Source organism: Sphaerodactylus townsendi, linkage group LG02 (genome assembly GCF_021028975.2).
Source record: "Sphaerodactylus townsendi isolate TG3544 linkage group LG02, MPM_Stown_v2.3, whole genome shotgun sequence".
Classification (NCBI taxonomy): Eukaryota; Metazoa; Chordata; class Lepidosauria; order Squamata; family Sphaerodactylidae; genus Sphaerodactylus; species Sphaerodactylus townsendi.
In genome coordinates, this window is record NC_059426.1 from 33,161,596 (window position 1) to 33,177,271 (window position 15,676).

At 44.7% G+C, this 15,676-nt stretch overlaps 1 protein-coding gene across 4 annotated transcripts in view; it reads left to right on the forward strand.

Annotated features, from left to right (window-relative positions):
• The first annotated feature begins 3,517 nt into the window (after positions 1-3,517).
• TTC21B (tetratricopeptide repeat domain 21B) overlaps positions 3,518-15,676 on the forward strand; it is a 48,124-nt gene continuing 35,965 nt past the window's right edge. For 2 of the 4 annotated variants that reach the window (XM_048486245.1, XM_048486246.1), the window contains exons 1-6: positions 3,518-3,635; positions 5,877-6,006; positions 6,539-6,649; positions 9,657-9,823; positions 11,156-11,278; positions 15,382-15,539. In XM_048486245.1, the coding sequence (XP_048342202.1) occupies positions 3,615-3,635; positions 5,877-6,006; positions 6,539-6,649; positions 9,657-9,823; positions 11,156-11,278; positions 15,382-15,539 (710 nt within the window). In that variant the 5' untranslated portion in view covers positions 3,518-3,614. Of the gene's footprint in view, positions 3,636-5,876; positions 6,007-6,538; positions 6,650-9,656; positions 9,824-11,155; positions 11,279-15,381; positions 15,540-15,676 lie in introns of those variants that run through there. The other 2 variants (XM_048486248.1, XM_048486249.1) reach the window with 2 other exon arrangements.

Sequence of the window (15,676 nt, forward strand, 5' to 3'; positions counted from 1 at the left end):
GTGAAGTACAATACCATACAGTCCATCCTCTAAAGCAGTGTTTCCCAACCTTTTCGACGTCGCGGTACCCTTGACCTCGCTCTTCATATCTCAAGGTACCCTTGAGGTTCATTTGAATTTTTTTTTTGCATTTTTAAGGGTTTTTTCCTTTTTTGGCCTGTAGGTGGGGGGAGGGAAAGCAGCATTGACAGCCGCGTTGTTTGTTTGCCTAAATTCAGCATGGATTTGGGGGGATTTAAAGGGAAAGCTCCCTTTAAATCTACCCCCCAATCCACTCCGCATTTAGGCAAATAAAACAATACTGTTTTAAATGTTGTTTAAAGGAAGCCCATGAGGTTTCCAAACCCCCTTCCCCACCCCTTCAAAATCCATTTGATTCCGGTGGGGGGGGGGGCAAGTGGTAGCATTGTCAGGGTACCCCTGAGACGTGCTCATGGTACCCCAGGGTACCACGGAACCCTGGTTGAGAATCACTGCTCTAAAGCATCCATTTTCTCCAGGGAAACGGATATCTGTAGTCTGGAGATAAACTGTAATTCCAGGGGATTGTCAGGTCTCGCCCGCAGGCAGGCATTCCTACCCAAAACTCTATGGTTAAACAATAGCACTTTGGGTGAATGCTACACCATCACTCCCGAGTCCTGGAACAATGGCATCACTTACAGTGCCAGGAGTGATATCATTGCACCAGGGACATCGGTCACACACCCACCAACTATGAGTCTCCAATCCTCCATTTCCTTCTGGTTACCAGGCCATGTCTGGCAACCTTAGCTTCCCAGGACTGGTATTTGGAGGTTTTCCATGTACTTTATTTTCCATGTGTGTGAGAGAGAGGGGGGCAGAGGGAGGAGTTTGATCTACCGTAGTTAACTTTCTGGGACTGATATGTTTGTTTCTAGCATGGACTTTCTTAGCTGTCATGCCCCTTATGCTGGTAAAACACAGATTGAAAAGCATGCCACAAATACGGTAAAAATTCCAAGAAAGTTAGAACCAAAATGCAATATTCAGGTGCTCCTAAGAGTGATTCCACACAGCATATTTATAACAAGTTGCAATCGTTATAAATGAACTCATTTCTCCAAACAAGTTCATTTATAATGATTGCAACGTTATAAATATGCTGTGCGAAATCCACTTAAGGTAAGGCACTATTCCGCACACCATCTTCCTAATTTTTGCCACATCCAGCAACTTTCAAGTGAGAGAGAAAACACTTGTTCTGGTTTGCTACCTCCCGTGCTGCTATTTAAAGGGAAAAGAGAAGGAAACAAACGAGGGCCAGGATTTTGCTGTACCCAAAGAAGCCGTGTGCCAACGACCAAACATACCCACAGGCCGTGCACCAACCAGTAAGCTTCCTCTGGCATCACTGAGTCAACCTCCAACAAATCAAGAATCTCCAACAAACAGAGGAATACTCCAAGCTCTGCATATGGCAAACTTCGTATGTACAGTGGTCTCACTGCCCCCTCTTTCTGTCCAGCCAATAGAAAAGCTGGACCGAAATACAATTCCCTCCTCCACTGCCTTGCCGCTCCTTTCCTTCTGCACCAAGGAAAATAAGAGCCAAGAGGGTTTGCAAGGCTTCATTATTGGCTTTTGTTTGACGCAGGGTAATGGCGGGGGATCGCTATATGTGGGGCATAAGTTCCAGGTTCTTTCCCTCAAATGAGGGAGTGTGGAGAAGAGTCTAGCTAGGTGTACCCCACATCTGCAGTGTCAGGTGCTGGACAGCTCAAACAGGGTGGGGGCTTGTTGTGGAGATCTCTGCGGGCAGAGAGGCTGCCTCAGCCTAGAGGGGGGAAAGGTATGGAGAAATTCTGCACTAGTTCTAGCAATAGAACTGCGCTAGTTCTGGCTTACACTAAAGTTGATTCCGCACGGCACATTTAGAGTGAGTTGCAAGGGAAAACGAGTTCATTTATAATGATTGCAACTTGTTCTAAAAGTGCTGTGCGGAATCCACATTAGCGTTATGGGAGTGACCATTCAAATGCTGGCTCACTGTTCCTAGTTCCTGGGGAAACGGATACTGAACCACAGCATTACTGACTCCATCCTGCTCAATTATAACACAACGGTGCCAACAGACTCCTGTTTATTTTTGCTCCAACAGATTAACATGGCTAACCTTCTGGGAATACATTTGCAATGACAACAACCCTGTCAACAAATGTACAGTGGGCACTATTTTTCTTTATAGGCATGTCAAATCATACTTAAATTGCATTTCCATGTAGTTGAATGAATGATTTATACTCCATATTTTCCCACGCACCAATCCCAGTTAGGATTTAGTATGGAGAAAAAGAATGGTTTCCAATTGGCAAGTGTTGTATTTCATTTCCTCATCTCTTCAGACTATATGGAAAACATATGAGGAAAGCTGGATTAGACTTTGATGATGATAGAGTGAAAATTGGGGTGAGGAATACTAACAGTTTGAGATAGACCTATGATACCCCATTACTGACAGAAAAGAGCAAACTTGAAACCACTGTTGGTGAAATGTAAAGCAAAAAATGTCAAAGCAAAACTACAGCTGAGCATCAAGACAACCGAAAAAACCCTACTGGATAATTACTCAGCTTCAAGGTTGACAGTGAGGGAACTGAATTTGTTGGAAGACTTTTTATTCCTTGGGTCCATCATCAACCAAAAGGGAGACTGCAACCAAGAAATCAGAAGGAGATTAAGACTGGGAAAGGCAGCCATGAAGGAGCTAGAAAAGATGCCTAAGTGTAAGATGTGTCACTGGCAACCAAGACTGAGTTAATTCATGCCCATAGTATGCCCTGCTAGTATATATGGGTGTGAAAGTTGGACAATAAAGAAAGCTGCCAAGATTCTTTTGAAATGTGTGTTGGAGGAGTTTTACAGATACCAAAAAGGCAAATAAAAGGGTTCTCTAGATCAAATCAAGCCTGAACTGTCCCTAAAAGCTAAAATGACTAAACTGCAGCTATCATACTTGTGGTCACATTATGAGAAGGCAAGCGTCACTGGAAAAAACAATAACGGCAGGAAAAGTAGAAGGCAACAGCAGAGGAAGAAGACCTAACTTGAGATGTATTGACCCTATAAAGAAAACAACGGCCCTCAGTCTGCAAGACCGGAGCAAAGCTGTTAACGGTAGGAGGTCTTGGAGGGCACTGATGTACAGGGCTGCCATTAGCCGGAAGCGACTTGACTGCACTTGATACTAGGCCAATGCGCACTCTGCAGTGCAACACAAGCCATGCGTTCTCCAACCGCTGCACGGATCCGCGTCGTGGCTCCTTTTTGCGCTGTTTTGCTAGGGAGGAAAGCAACCAAGTTCCCTGACAAGAAGCCCGGACTGTGACTTGCCTGCAGTTGTCGCTGTGCACAATGCAACAGAAAAGGCAAAGGGGAAGCGAGCCGCGCACATCCCCGCCCTGCTTTCCCGGCTGAGCCAATGGCAACCCTCTCGTTTCTGCCGGAGTTTGCGCCACAGTGCAAGAGAAGGCGTTCCTCCCTCGGGGCGGCCCCTGCGCCTTTTCCATAGGCTATACCTTCTGACGCTTGGAGAGGCAACATTTGCGGTTGTGTACTGGCAACGGGTGTTGCTACCGCTGTTTCCGGCAACTATGGATTCCTCCCAGCTGCAGGTTCGTCGAGTTTTCCTCCTCCCTGTTTCCCCCTGGCTCCTTTCCTGTTGCGTTGTGTTTTCCCATTTAGGAACGCGCCGCCTCCTCTTCCTTTTCCTGGGACTTTCCTGCTTTTCTTCTCCTACCTTAGGGAAGCAAATAGGTTTAAGAATTCCCAACCTGGTGTCTGCGTGCATCTTCCTTTCCTGCGTAATGGGGAATGGGGGGCGAGAGGAAGAAGGGATAATCCTTCTAAGACTGGATAAGCTTTGGTACTTGAAGCGACTGGACATTACGGTGCTAGGCGGTGGGATGCTATCATACTTGTTTATTTTTGTGCTGCCTCTCCAGGGAACCTGCCCTGGGTTGCTTACAAAATCAGACATAATAAAAACATAATAACGGTTAAAAACCAGCAAAAACCGTAGATGATTAATCAGCTAATAACGAATGCCAGTTTTGACACTAACATATGCTATGATGATAGTGATTAAACATCAAGCCCATAATTAAAAGCCTGGAAAAACAGAAATGTTTTGCCTAAAGGAGAGTATTGCAGGCACCAAACTTCAAGAGGAAGGGCTTTGCAGAAGCATGTGCTGCTGGTGAAAAAGTTCTGCCTGGGATTGACCGCTGCCTCCCCCTGAAGGCTGGAGCACAGAGGGCAGGGCTTCTGAGGAAGATCTTAGCTGGTGACCGGGACAGTGTGGAAAGAGGTCCTTCAGGTACCCCAGCCCTACGTCATTTTGAGCTCTAATGATAAGATCCAACATTTTGAATTGAACCTAGAAACAGATGAGCAACCAGTTCAGATCTTTCCACATCAGAGTGATACAATCCCTGTAACCAGCCCCAGATGGTAATCTGGCTGCCTATTTCAAACTAGTTGAAGCCCCTGGACCAAACTAGCTGAAGCCCCTGGTCCATAATGTAGAAGAAATATTTTTTTCTAAAAACTCAGATGTGTTGGAGAGAGTGTAACTTTGATGGTGCTCAGTTTTTGGAAAAAAAAATTAGATGAGCATTCCTGTTCTTGTATAGAAAGAAAGAAGCAAATCCATGAAAAATCACAGCATGCTGTAAAATGTTGTGAGGGTGAGTAGCAATTCCATATGTATGAGGTCACAAGGACCATGTTGTTGAGGCTCCTGCAGCTACCATCCCCCACAGCACTCGGTAGCTAGCCAGTTCCATTTTTTTCCATCAGACTATAGGTTTCCAATTAGAAAATTCAGACTATAGGTTTCCAATTAGAAAACAAAATCTGATCTTGTGAGGTAGGTTTGAAGAAGTGGGCATTTGGGAGAAGAGAAGGGCAAATTTTTCAGCATCGTAATTGATGTGCTTATTTGTTTACAAAAATCTACACCCCACCTTTTTATCTTCCTAAAGACTGTTGAGGCAGCTAAAAAATTAAAAACATGCCTCATAAAATTGGAACAACCATTATTATGGCTTTCATGGTGTTATAGATGATTCTGGGGTTCTAGATGATTTTAGATGATTCTGGGGTTCCTTTTCTGAATGAAAACATCACTATTGATGGACAACACAGCTTGTGAACTGCTAACTGGAACTTCCCTCGTGACAGGCAGCTGAAGGAGTGTGCTTGTGCAAGGTTGCACTTTGAGTTCATACCAGGTAAGGGAGTCTCCGAGAACTGAACATATATCTTAAATTAGTCTTCAGAATCCCCTTTAATGTTCTCTCCAAGGCTCCCTGGTCAGCCTGGAGACTGTTCCCTAATAATTTGAGAATTATTTCTTTTCCTCCTAATAACTGAAGTTGAAGTGATTTTGGTGTCCATTCAGGGCCAGTCAAGTTGCCTATGGAAAGTTGGAGCTGGAACAGAAATAAATAATACTTCAGCATACCTGTGTGTCGGGTAGTTGAATTAGGAAGTAACAGAGCAGATTGCTAGATGAACAGGAAACCTCAAGTATAAAGACTGCATCATCTGAAGTAAATAAAGACATATTAGGGCTGTTAAGTTCTGGAAAAGGAGACTTTTTAAAAAGGAGATGTACTCAAGACAGTTATGGCCTATGCATGAAATTAAATGTGGTGTCAGAGGTTATGCTGTTTGGAACCAAGGGCTGATAGACACCATAACATTCTACAGAACTATTTGGAAAGGAAGTTACATTATTTCCCAGGCAGCTGAAAATATTGGGGATACCTCTATCCATCCTCCACTCCCATCCCTTTCTCATTGTTTTAATGTACTCACTTCTCTGTTTATGTTTAACCAATTCCTTTTAGGCCTTAATTAATTACTACTGCCAGGAAGGCTATTTCCATCATGTCCGGACAGTTGCAAATGAGGGACTCAAGATGTTCATCAATGACCCAGTGTTCATTTTCTACCGTGCCTATGGCATGCTGATGGAAGGTAGTGATTTCTTGAACCACTTTTGAAAATTTTAAAGTTTGTATCTTTGCTGAAAAGGCATAAGCAAAAAAGATCCTCTCCATGAATCTTTTATGGCTCTTCTAGTTGGGTCCTAAATCATCACATTTTGAAATGGTTACTGCCATCTTTGGTACTTGCCATTCAACTGCGTGACAGGTGCTACAAAGTCTTTGCTTGGCTTTTTAAAAAAATCTGCAGTGTTTCTTTGCTTCCTTTTGCAGTCCTCTTTCTGCAAAAGGCCATTTCTTTTAGTGAATGGGGGGGGGGGGGCGCAAAAGGATTCTATGCAGTTTTCTAGCATTGTGCTCTGAACACTCTTGAGACATGCTTCCTGAATTTTTGATCCTAAATAATTAAGAGTAATGTTTACAGAGCCAATTCTAGAGTAACTCTCCTAAGTGAAATGCATGTCATTCTTATTATTTGAAGTACAAGGTGACTTTATGGGGCCAATAGATCCCATGTCATACACAAAAAAGTGCAGCTTACCTGCTTGAATTTGCTTCCTTAGGCTTCACTCAGGAGGCACTTTTGGAGCTTGAATCTATTAAAAACAAGGAAGAGGTATCCCTTTGCACACTGATGGCACTGATCTATGCCGAGAAAAAGTCCCCAAATCCAGGTACGGATTCAGTAATCTTTTTTTTCCCTAAAAGGTGGGGTTTATTTTTAAATTCAATTTGAAAAGGTCCCTTTGGAAACAAAAACATAGAACACAAGTTACACACACCCGTTTTGCCTTTAGTTCAACATTTTCTTTATCAACTTTACAAAAAGCACAAAAATAATGTTAGCAAGATTCTGTGGTGCACATGTGTGTGTTCTGCTCATAAGATTTATGCCATTTTTATACAATGTATTCCCACTGAACTTGGCTTAAAAACAAAACAAAAACCAGCCTGTTTTTAGGCTCTGCATACACAACATTAATTTTTAAAAAACAAAAGCACAATATATGCGTACAACAAAAAGGTAAAGCTGAAATATATTGACCAGACAAGCATTTCAACAAGTAACTGTGTATGCAATTCACATATATAATAAAACATAATGCTAACGTGCCATTCTGTGAGCTATGGCAAAATATTCAAACATCTGTAAAGTACAAAGCAGAATACTGGAAAGCCATTTCCAATTTTCTAATACAAGATTAGGATTTTTTTTAAAGTAGGGCAGACTGCCACCTAAATACAACTTTAAAGAGAAATACTTTAATTGTCCAATTGTCACTGCATTCTAAGCATTTAATATGTGGACAATTTATAAGAAAATTTGTTCCCCCCCCCCTCCAAAATGAGCAAATAAGTCAAATGTTTTTCAGTAATCTTTATGGCTGATTAAACTGTGCAGATGCGGTCTGCTTTTTTCCCTGTGTTCAGTCTAGCATGAAAGTATTATTACCTGTCTTGAGAGATTTACAGGTGGTTTGAATGAGGAAATAAATGTATTCCTTCTGATGGAAACTATCAGCCACAGGCAGATTTCAAAGGTGGGCCTTCCAAAAGCTGGACCATAAAAACGAATCATGTCCAGGGTCCCAAGCAGCTTTGCTGGCTTTGGGAGAAGGAGTTGTGGTTCAGTCCCCAGCATGCCAAGTTGAGTCCCTGGCATCTCCTGTGGAAAGGATCAGGCAGCAAATGATGCGAAAGACCTCTTTGTAAAACCAGTTTCTTGGGTGACTGGATTTAGTAGATTGTTGTAGCCCTTATTTTGTGAGTCTGCACATAGTTATACAGTTGATCTTCCACGCCTAATCTTGGAAGAGCCCAATATACTAAATCCTTCACTGCTGTTCAGAACTTTCATATAGCTGAACAGTGGCCATGCTAACACAAAGTGTCCCCATGTATATAATTGTGTGAAGGATAGAATTTGGTTGCTGCAGTTTTGTTCATGCTTCTTTCTAGGAAGATAAGCCTGTGCCCTCAGACTATTTTATAATGTATTTGCATTTGATTTTTATCCCATCCATTCTCCAAGGACCTCTCACTGGTGTTCATAGTTATTCTTACAACAGCCCTGCGACCCTCCCTAATCTGATCATATTGTATCTTGGAAGCAAAGCAGGGTCAGCTCTTGTTACTACTTGGATGGGAGACCAGCAAGAAAGTTTAGGGTCTGCTGCGCAGAGGCAGACAATGGCAAACCACCTCTGAATGTCTCTTGCCTTGGAAGCCGTACAGGGTTGCTATAAGTCAGGTGTGACTTGAGGGGGGGGGATAAACCTGTGAAGCGAATGATGTTGAGGGATAGTGACTGGCCCAGGGTCATCCAGTGAGTTTCACAGCAGTGTAGAGATTTGAATTTGAGTATCTCCAGTCATATGCTTTAACTACTTCACATCATGAGTGTCATGCCTCCAGATAAGCTCTTATTATTTTCTTCATTAAGCATCAATTGTCCCTATAGTTACAATGGGTTTGGTTTCTTTTGAATAGTGTACTAAGGGAGGGAACTGTAGTTAGACCCTGTCCCTTTCGGAAATCCCCCTAGAGGCAGTCTTCCTTTCATTACCCAGTAGTCCCCCTGTTTAGTTAATTTAGTCTGAGGTGCCAAGGAACCTGGAAGGCTGCAATATCTCTTACGACTGTGGTGAATAGAGAGCATAAAGTTAAAGTTGTTAGCAGGAAGTAGAATCCAGATAAAGGACACTGAAGGAACCAAGAGGCAGCACAGACAAAGTGGACCATCCTGGAAGGAGTCAGGAAAGGATAAACGTCTCAAGCTTCAAGTTGTTCCAGTCAAGCAAGTAGTTTATTTTAGTCAGACCCTGGGTCTTAATTCTTCTAAGCAATAAACTCCTTTTTTTAAAAGCTGTTACACCTTGCTTGTGAGTCTCCCACTCTGTTCTGGCCAAGTACAGGGCATCTGAGACTGTTTTTACTTGGGGAACAGAACAATGAGTCTTCCTTTAGTGACATATAAATGTGACATATGTCAGATATGATAGTGACATATGTCAGATATGATAGTTACAGCTCATGTTATACAAGATATAAATCTTGTATAACATGAGCCGTAACTATCATATCTGACATATGTGCACACTTCATATATTGGCTGCTTTGATGTAATTTCTGTGAGGAAATGAAAGGTCACACAATGGTCTGTATCTAGTGAAAGAGGTCCGAAAAAGATCTGGCAATATAGATTTTTTTTCCCTTCCTTTTTCAGTCAGCCTCCTGTTTGTCCCAAAACTCCTCTCTGAGAATAGGGAGAGCCTTGTAAAAAGGGACAAGGAATTGGGTAAAATCATCTCTTCCTTCCTTCTCTGCAGATGGAAGCTGAGAGTGAAGGGAGGAAAAGCAGGCAATTTACCTGCTTTTCTTCCTTGTCATTGCAGTGTGCTATAGTAGTCACAGTGCCAGTCTAGAATCTGGGACACCTGGATTCATATCTCCACTCTGCCATGAAATCTCACTGGGTAACCTTGGGCCTGCCACACCCTCTCAGCCTACCTACCTTACAGGGTGATAGTTGTAAGGATAAAATGGAGGGGAGGATAATGATGTTGAAAGCCTCTGTGGATTCCCATTGGGAGAGAATAGTGAGGTGTAAATATCAAAGTAATTAAGTACATCAAAGGAAAGATGAGATACAAATGACAGCTACGCTGATTTTTGTTTCAGATCGAGACGTGATTGTGGAACTCGATATGAAACTGAAAGACCATCGAAAGGTTGCGGGACAGCAAGCTTTGTTTTATGCCGCTCTGTTCCTGTGGCATCTTGGCCGCCATGAGAAAGCCCGCGAGTACGTTGACAGAATGATCAAGATCTCCAATGGCAGCAAAGAGGTATACCCCCTTCCTGTATTTGTGTCCTGTCTGCCTAAGTCTGCTTGCTATAAAGCAAGGCTTGGTAGCCCCACAGCTATGTTGAGTCTCTCTTTAGATCATAGCCGATTATAACTGCTTCATTTAACTCTCGAGAAACGTTTTGGCAGAACCAGCACTGCTGGAAGCTAGCCTGATGGTTTCTTTTCAGTTAGCCGTTGAACGTGTGTGGTTTGCTAACTGCTATGAGTCACTGGCCAGCAGTATTACTTGAGGCAGATGAGCAGAGTTCATGGTTCTTTTGTCACAGATGCTTCCAGTCATGTTTACGTTGAAATTCCACATTTGCTGTGCAAATATTAGGCTGTTCCAGAACAGTTTTCTTTAACTGCAGAGAATCCTAAAGGGAAAGGTGGGGTATAAATCCAAATTACTACTCCTCCTGCTCCTCCTTGTTAGCTGCCTGAGGAAGAAAGACAGCTAATAAATGTTTTAAATAAATGAAATAAATTAGTGACACTAGAACTCTTACTAATTGCACTGGTTGTTGATTTGTTTCTGAGCATTTGGGTGCTGTGTGGTTTCCGGGCTGTATGGCCGTGTTCTAGCAGCATTCTCTCTTGACGTTTCGCCTGCATCTGTGGCTGGCATCTTCAGAGGATCCTCTGAAGATGCCAGCCACAGATGCAGGCGAAACGTCAGGAGAGAATGCTGCTAGAACACGGCCATACAGCCCGGAAACCACACAGCACCCAAGTGATTCCGGCCGTGAAAGCCTTCAACAATACATTGTTTCTGAGCAGTTCAATTCAGAGTGCTAGAGTTGACATTAAGTACCCTAAGCAGCTTAGAATCAGTATACATAAAGGATCACTTTGATTCATTCAAAACTGCCCATAACTTAAGATCAGTTGCTGCTTCTCTGTTCCATGAACCCTTATTAAGTGATGTGAATCAGGACAGGACTTTGAGGGGGCTGTGGTCCCCAAAATGGAATTGCCTACCCCCAAAATCTTTTTGGCTTTCTAGAAATCTGTAAAAAAATAATAATGTATTCCTGGAGGAATTTAGAAGTATATGAATTGGATTATTGCCTTGGTATAGTACTGATTTAACTTTTTTACCTGATGATTGCTACTTACTTTTATGGTTGGTGGCTAGTTTCACTTTTTGTGTCACTATGTTGCCATTTATTACTATTTTGGGGATTGACTGATTGTTATGCCAGTGTTGTTGGTTCAGTTGCTGGTAGAGTTTCAACTATTTCGTATTTTATTTATTTTAAAATTTCTAGTTGCCTGCTACACTTGACATTTCTCCCTGATGTATTTTAATTCTGCTTTCCTTTTACAGGGATTTGTTTTGAAAGGATGGATCGAGGTCACCTGTGGGAAGGAGACCAGTGTTAAAAAAGCTGTGAAATACCTGGACGAAGGGCTGCAAAATGGGAATGATATCTTTGCCTTGATGGGTAAGGTAAGCCTGTGTTCAAATCAAGTTTTAAATCCTGCATAATTTTACAACAATTAGGAGAGCGTCTTTGTACATACAGAGGATCAATCCCTGTCATTTCCACTTAAAAGGATATCAGGTGATAGGCTTTGGGAAGGACCTACCTGAGATCCAAAGGAACTGCCAGTATATGGTCTGACTCCTTGTGTGGTAGCATGTTATGTTCATGTACAGCAGGTATATGCTTAGTGACCCAGCACACATAAGCCAACATGCTTGGAGTGTGTGTGTCTTTATTGGACCTTCAATTTGTACTCAAAGAACCTGCCTTCACAGGAGCATTGATTTTGCTGAGTTAGTTGAAGTAGGAGGGGACGTCTGTTCTTATTAGTTTGGAGAGGAGACTTCTGAGGGGGGATATGATTGAAGTCTATAAAATTATGCATGGGGTAGAAAATGTTGACAGAGACAAATTTTTCTCTCTTTCTCACAATACTAGAACCAGGGGGCATACATTGAAAATGCTGGGGGGAAGAATTAGGACTAATAAAAGGAAACACTTCTTCACACAACGTGTGATTGGTGTTTGGAATATGCTGCCACAGGAGGTGGTGATGGCCATTAACCTGGATAGCTTTCAAAGGGGCTTGGACAGATTTATGGAGGAGAAGTCGATCTATGGCTACCAATCTTGATCCTCCTTGATCTGAGATTGCAAATGCCTTAACAGACCAGGTGCTCGGGAGCAGCAGCAGCAGAAGTCCATTGCTTTCACATCCTGCACGTGAGCTCCCAAAGGCACCTGGTGGGCCACTGCGAGTAGCAGAGTGTTGGACTAGATGGACTCTGGTCTGATCCAGCAGGTTAGTTCTTATGTTCTTATGTCTCTGGGCTGAAAAGTTCTCTCACCATTGGAAATTAATCCCAGGCATTCAGAAAGAATCATGAGGGATGGAGACTTTGGGCTTCAGAAATTGTTCAGACAGGCTGCTCACCATCTCTACTCTCATTTTCTTTTGGGGACATACAGGCTGTCTTACATAGAAGAATCTGGCATGGAAGGTTAGATCCTTGGAACGAAGCCATTTAACCACCAAATGAGTCATCAGTTATTTTTATATTTAGTTTTGAATTCTGCCTCTCTGTATCCTGAGAGCTTGAAAATTCACTGGTGACAGGAGAGCAGTTCTGTATATGTGGCTCTCTTAAAGTGGAGGAGGGCAGAGTCTCTGTTTCTGGAAGATTCTCAGTGGGTAAAGCCTGTTACAAAATGGTGCCTTGTGCAAAAATTACACTCTTCAGAGAGAAGAAGAAGAGTTTCTGTCCTGTAAGGAGTCTGAGCGGGGCTTACAATCCCCTTTCACTCCCCCCACCACCACCACAACAAACACCCTGTGAGGTGGATGGGACTGAGCTCCAAAGAACTGTGACTACCCCAGGGTCACCCAGCTGGCATGTGTTGAAGTGCACCAGCTAAGCTGGTTCACCTGATAAGTCTTCTCAGCTTGTGGCAGAGCAGGGAATCAAACCCTGTTTGCCAGATTAGAGTGCACCTGCTCTTAACCAGTTCACCACAAGTTTGTATTGCTCAGGTGGAAAAACCTTTCCTTTGCTGTTTTCACAAAACAAACTACCACTGCCCCACATTGTAAATTTACCTGTAACCGGAAAATATACTGATGCAGGGGGAAGGCATCAGTGGTACATTCCTTTCCCATTTAAAGCAAAGGTGTGCATGCAGGGAGGAGGAGTCATGGGTGGAGCAGCCATTTTCTCATCTAGAGAAAAGGTGCATGCGTGTGCCTCCTTTCCCTTCATATGAAAGAGAAAGAAGAGAGACACAGCTGCCATAGCTTTAAAGAGAACCATAAGAAAGTCATAAGAACAGCACTGGAGGAGGGGAAGAGAACTAATTTTAATTGCTTGGACAGTGACTGATCGCTCCAGAGTGACCTACTGCCTTAAAAGGAAGGAGAAGGAGAAGAAGGAGGAGGAGGAGGAGGAGGAGAAGAAGAGGAGGAGGAGTTGGATTTATATCCCCCCTTTCTCTCCTGTAGGAGACTCACAGTGGCTTACAATCTCCTTTCCCTTCCCCCCTCACAACAAACACCCTGTGAGGTGGGTGGGGCAAGAGAGCTCCGTAGAGCTGTGACTAGCCCAAAGTCACCCAGCTGGTGTGTGTGGGAGTGTACAGGCTAATCTGAATTCCCCAGATAAGCCTTCACAGCTCAAGCAGCAGAGCTGGGAATTAAACCTGGTTCCTCCAGATTAGATACATGAGCTCTTAACCTCCTACGCCACTGCTGCTCCTCAAGGCTCACAATAACGTTTGACTTCATAATTTAATCTTGTAAAGGAAAGTGAGAGAAAGTATTCTAATAAAACCCAAGTACAGTAAAAGTCGCTCATATTCCTAAGGGGTTTTTAAAAAAAGGATTCAGAACTATCATGTGAAATAGGGAAAGCTGAGGAAGTGTCAGGTATTGAGACTGAAGTCAGTAAGCAGATTCTACATTCAGATTAGCCTGTACACTCCCACACATGCCAGCTGGGTGACCTTGGGCTAGTCCAGGGGTCGGGAACCTTTTCCCCTCAAAGAGCCATTTGGCTCCCCCTCCCCCGCTCCCCCTCCCACTTGCTCGCTCGTGCCCCCACTGCCCGCTCACCCCCCCCCCCCGCCTGCAGGGCAGGCGTAGATGGGCCTGGCGGCTCGGCCTGGCCGGCCGCCGGGCAAGTGAAGCACCCGCCCTGCTCCTTGCAGGGCGGGTGAAGAGGGTCCCGGCGGCTCGGCCTGGCTGGCCGCTGGGCGAGTGAACCGCCCGCCCTGCAAGGAGCAGGGCGGGCGAAGAGAGTCCCGGCGGCTTGGCCTGGCCAGCCGCCAGGCGAGTCAAGCGCCCGCCCTGCTCCTTTCAGGGCGGGCGAAGAGGGTCCCGGCGGTTCGGCCTGGCCAGCCGCCGGGCGAGTGAAGCGCCCGCCCTGCTCCTTGCAGGGCGGGCGAAGAGGGTCCCGGCGGCTCGGCCTGGCCGGCCGCCGGGCAAGTGAAGCGCCCGCCCTGCAAGGAGCAGGGCGGGCGAAGAGGGTCCCGGCGGCTCGGCCTGGCCGGCCGCCGGGCGAGTGAAGCGCCCGCCCTGCAACTTGCAGGGCGGGTGAAAATGGGCCCCGCGGCTCGGCTCATGGAGCCGCAGAACAGCGGCGGAAGAGCCGCATGCGGCTCGCGAGCCGCGGATTCCCGACCCCTGGGCTAGTCACAGCTTCTCGGAGCTCTCTCAGCCCCACCCACCTCACAGGGTGTTTGCTGTGAGGGGGGAAGGGCAAGGAGATTGTAAGCCCCTCTGAGTCTCCTACAGGAGAGAAAAGGGGGATAGAAATCCAAACTCCTCCTCCTCCTCCTCCTCTTCTTCTTCTTCTTCTTCTTAGATCAGAAGTCTTTATTGATAACGGCAAATTCCTGGCTTTCAGAAAGCCAGTTCTGCCAGACCACGAAAATACAGTTGCCTTTGTTTCCCCAGAGTTCCCGCCATAAATCCCCCTCCCTGTTTCCCATGGAATGTGAGAATAGCACAATGGAAAGAGAGATGTTGGGAGTTGAGCATCTTAAGGCCAGCACAGCGATAGTTCTCAGCCACCTGACACCCCCTCCTGCTGGGAAGATGCCAGGGTCGCTCCTAGTTAGCTACAGTTACAAGCATCAGAGGAAAAGGTCCACTAACATATCAGCAGGTGAAGACGGCTGCCCCCTCCCCATGGCCAGGTGTGAGTCCTCTCACGCAACTCTATCCCTTTGATGGCAGGGGAAAATACATCCTGACAGGAAGAGTGACTGAGCTGACATCACCCAGCGACCATCATGACTGAGCAGGGATTTGCCTTCTTCCAGATCACAGTCCAACACTCTAAGCATGACACCACACTGGCTTTCCTAGTTCCCAGTCAGTAGCTATTAATGTCAGTTCTTCAGCCACAGGGACTTCAGACACCTGCTTTTAGTTTTTCCATATACAGCAACTGAAATTTTTGGAACCCAAATAATAGTTGCATTCCATGGAAAGTTTCTGTCCCCTCTTTTCTTGTGAAAATATGCTTACCTCTTAACAAGAGAAGGACATAACTTGTTACTTTGTCCTTAGGCGCAATATTTTGAAGCACGCCAGAATTATTTGGGAGCTTTGGAAGCTGTCAATCAAATAATAGCCAACTCCCCTCACTTCCTCCCTGCTTTTATAAAGAAAATGAAGCTGCAGTTGGCTTTGCAAGACTGGGAACAAACCACAGAGACAGCACATAGGTAAGCACTACTTAACTAACCTTGTTGAATGCCCACAAGAACGTTGTAGCATCTTGTAGTGCCCACATGGCAGATAAGCTTATTGAAGAGAGGATGGCCCAGTTGACGATGGATAGCTTGTGTAATCCTAATCATGG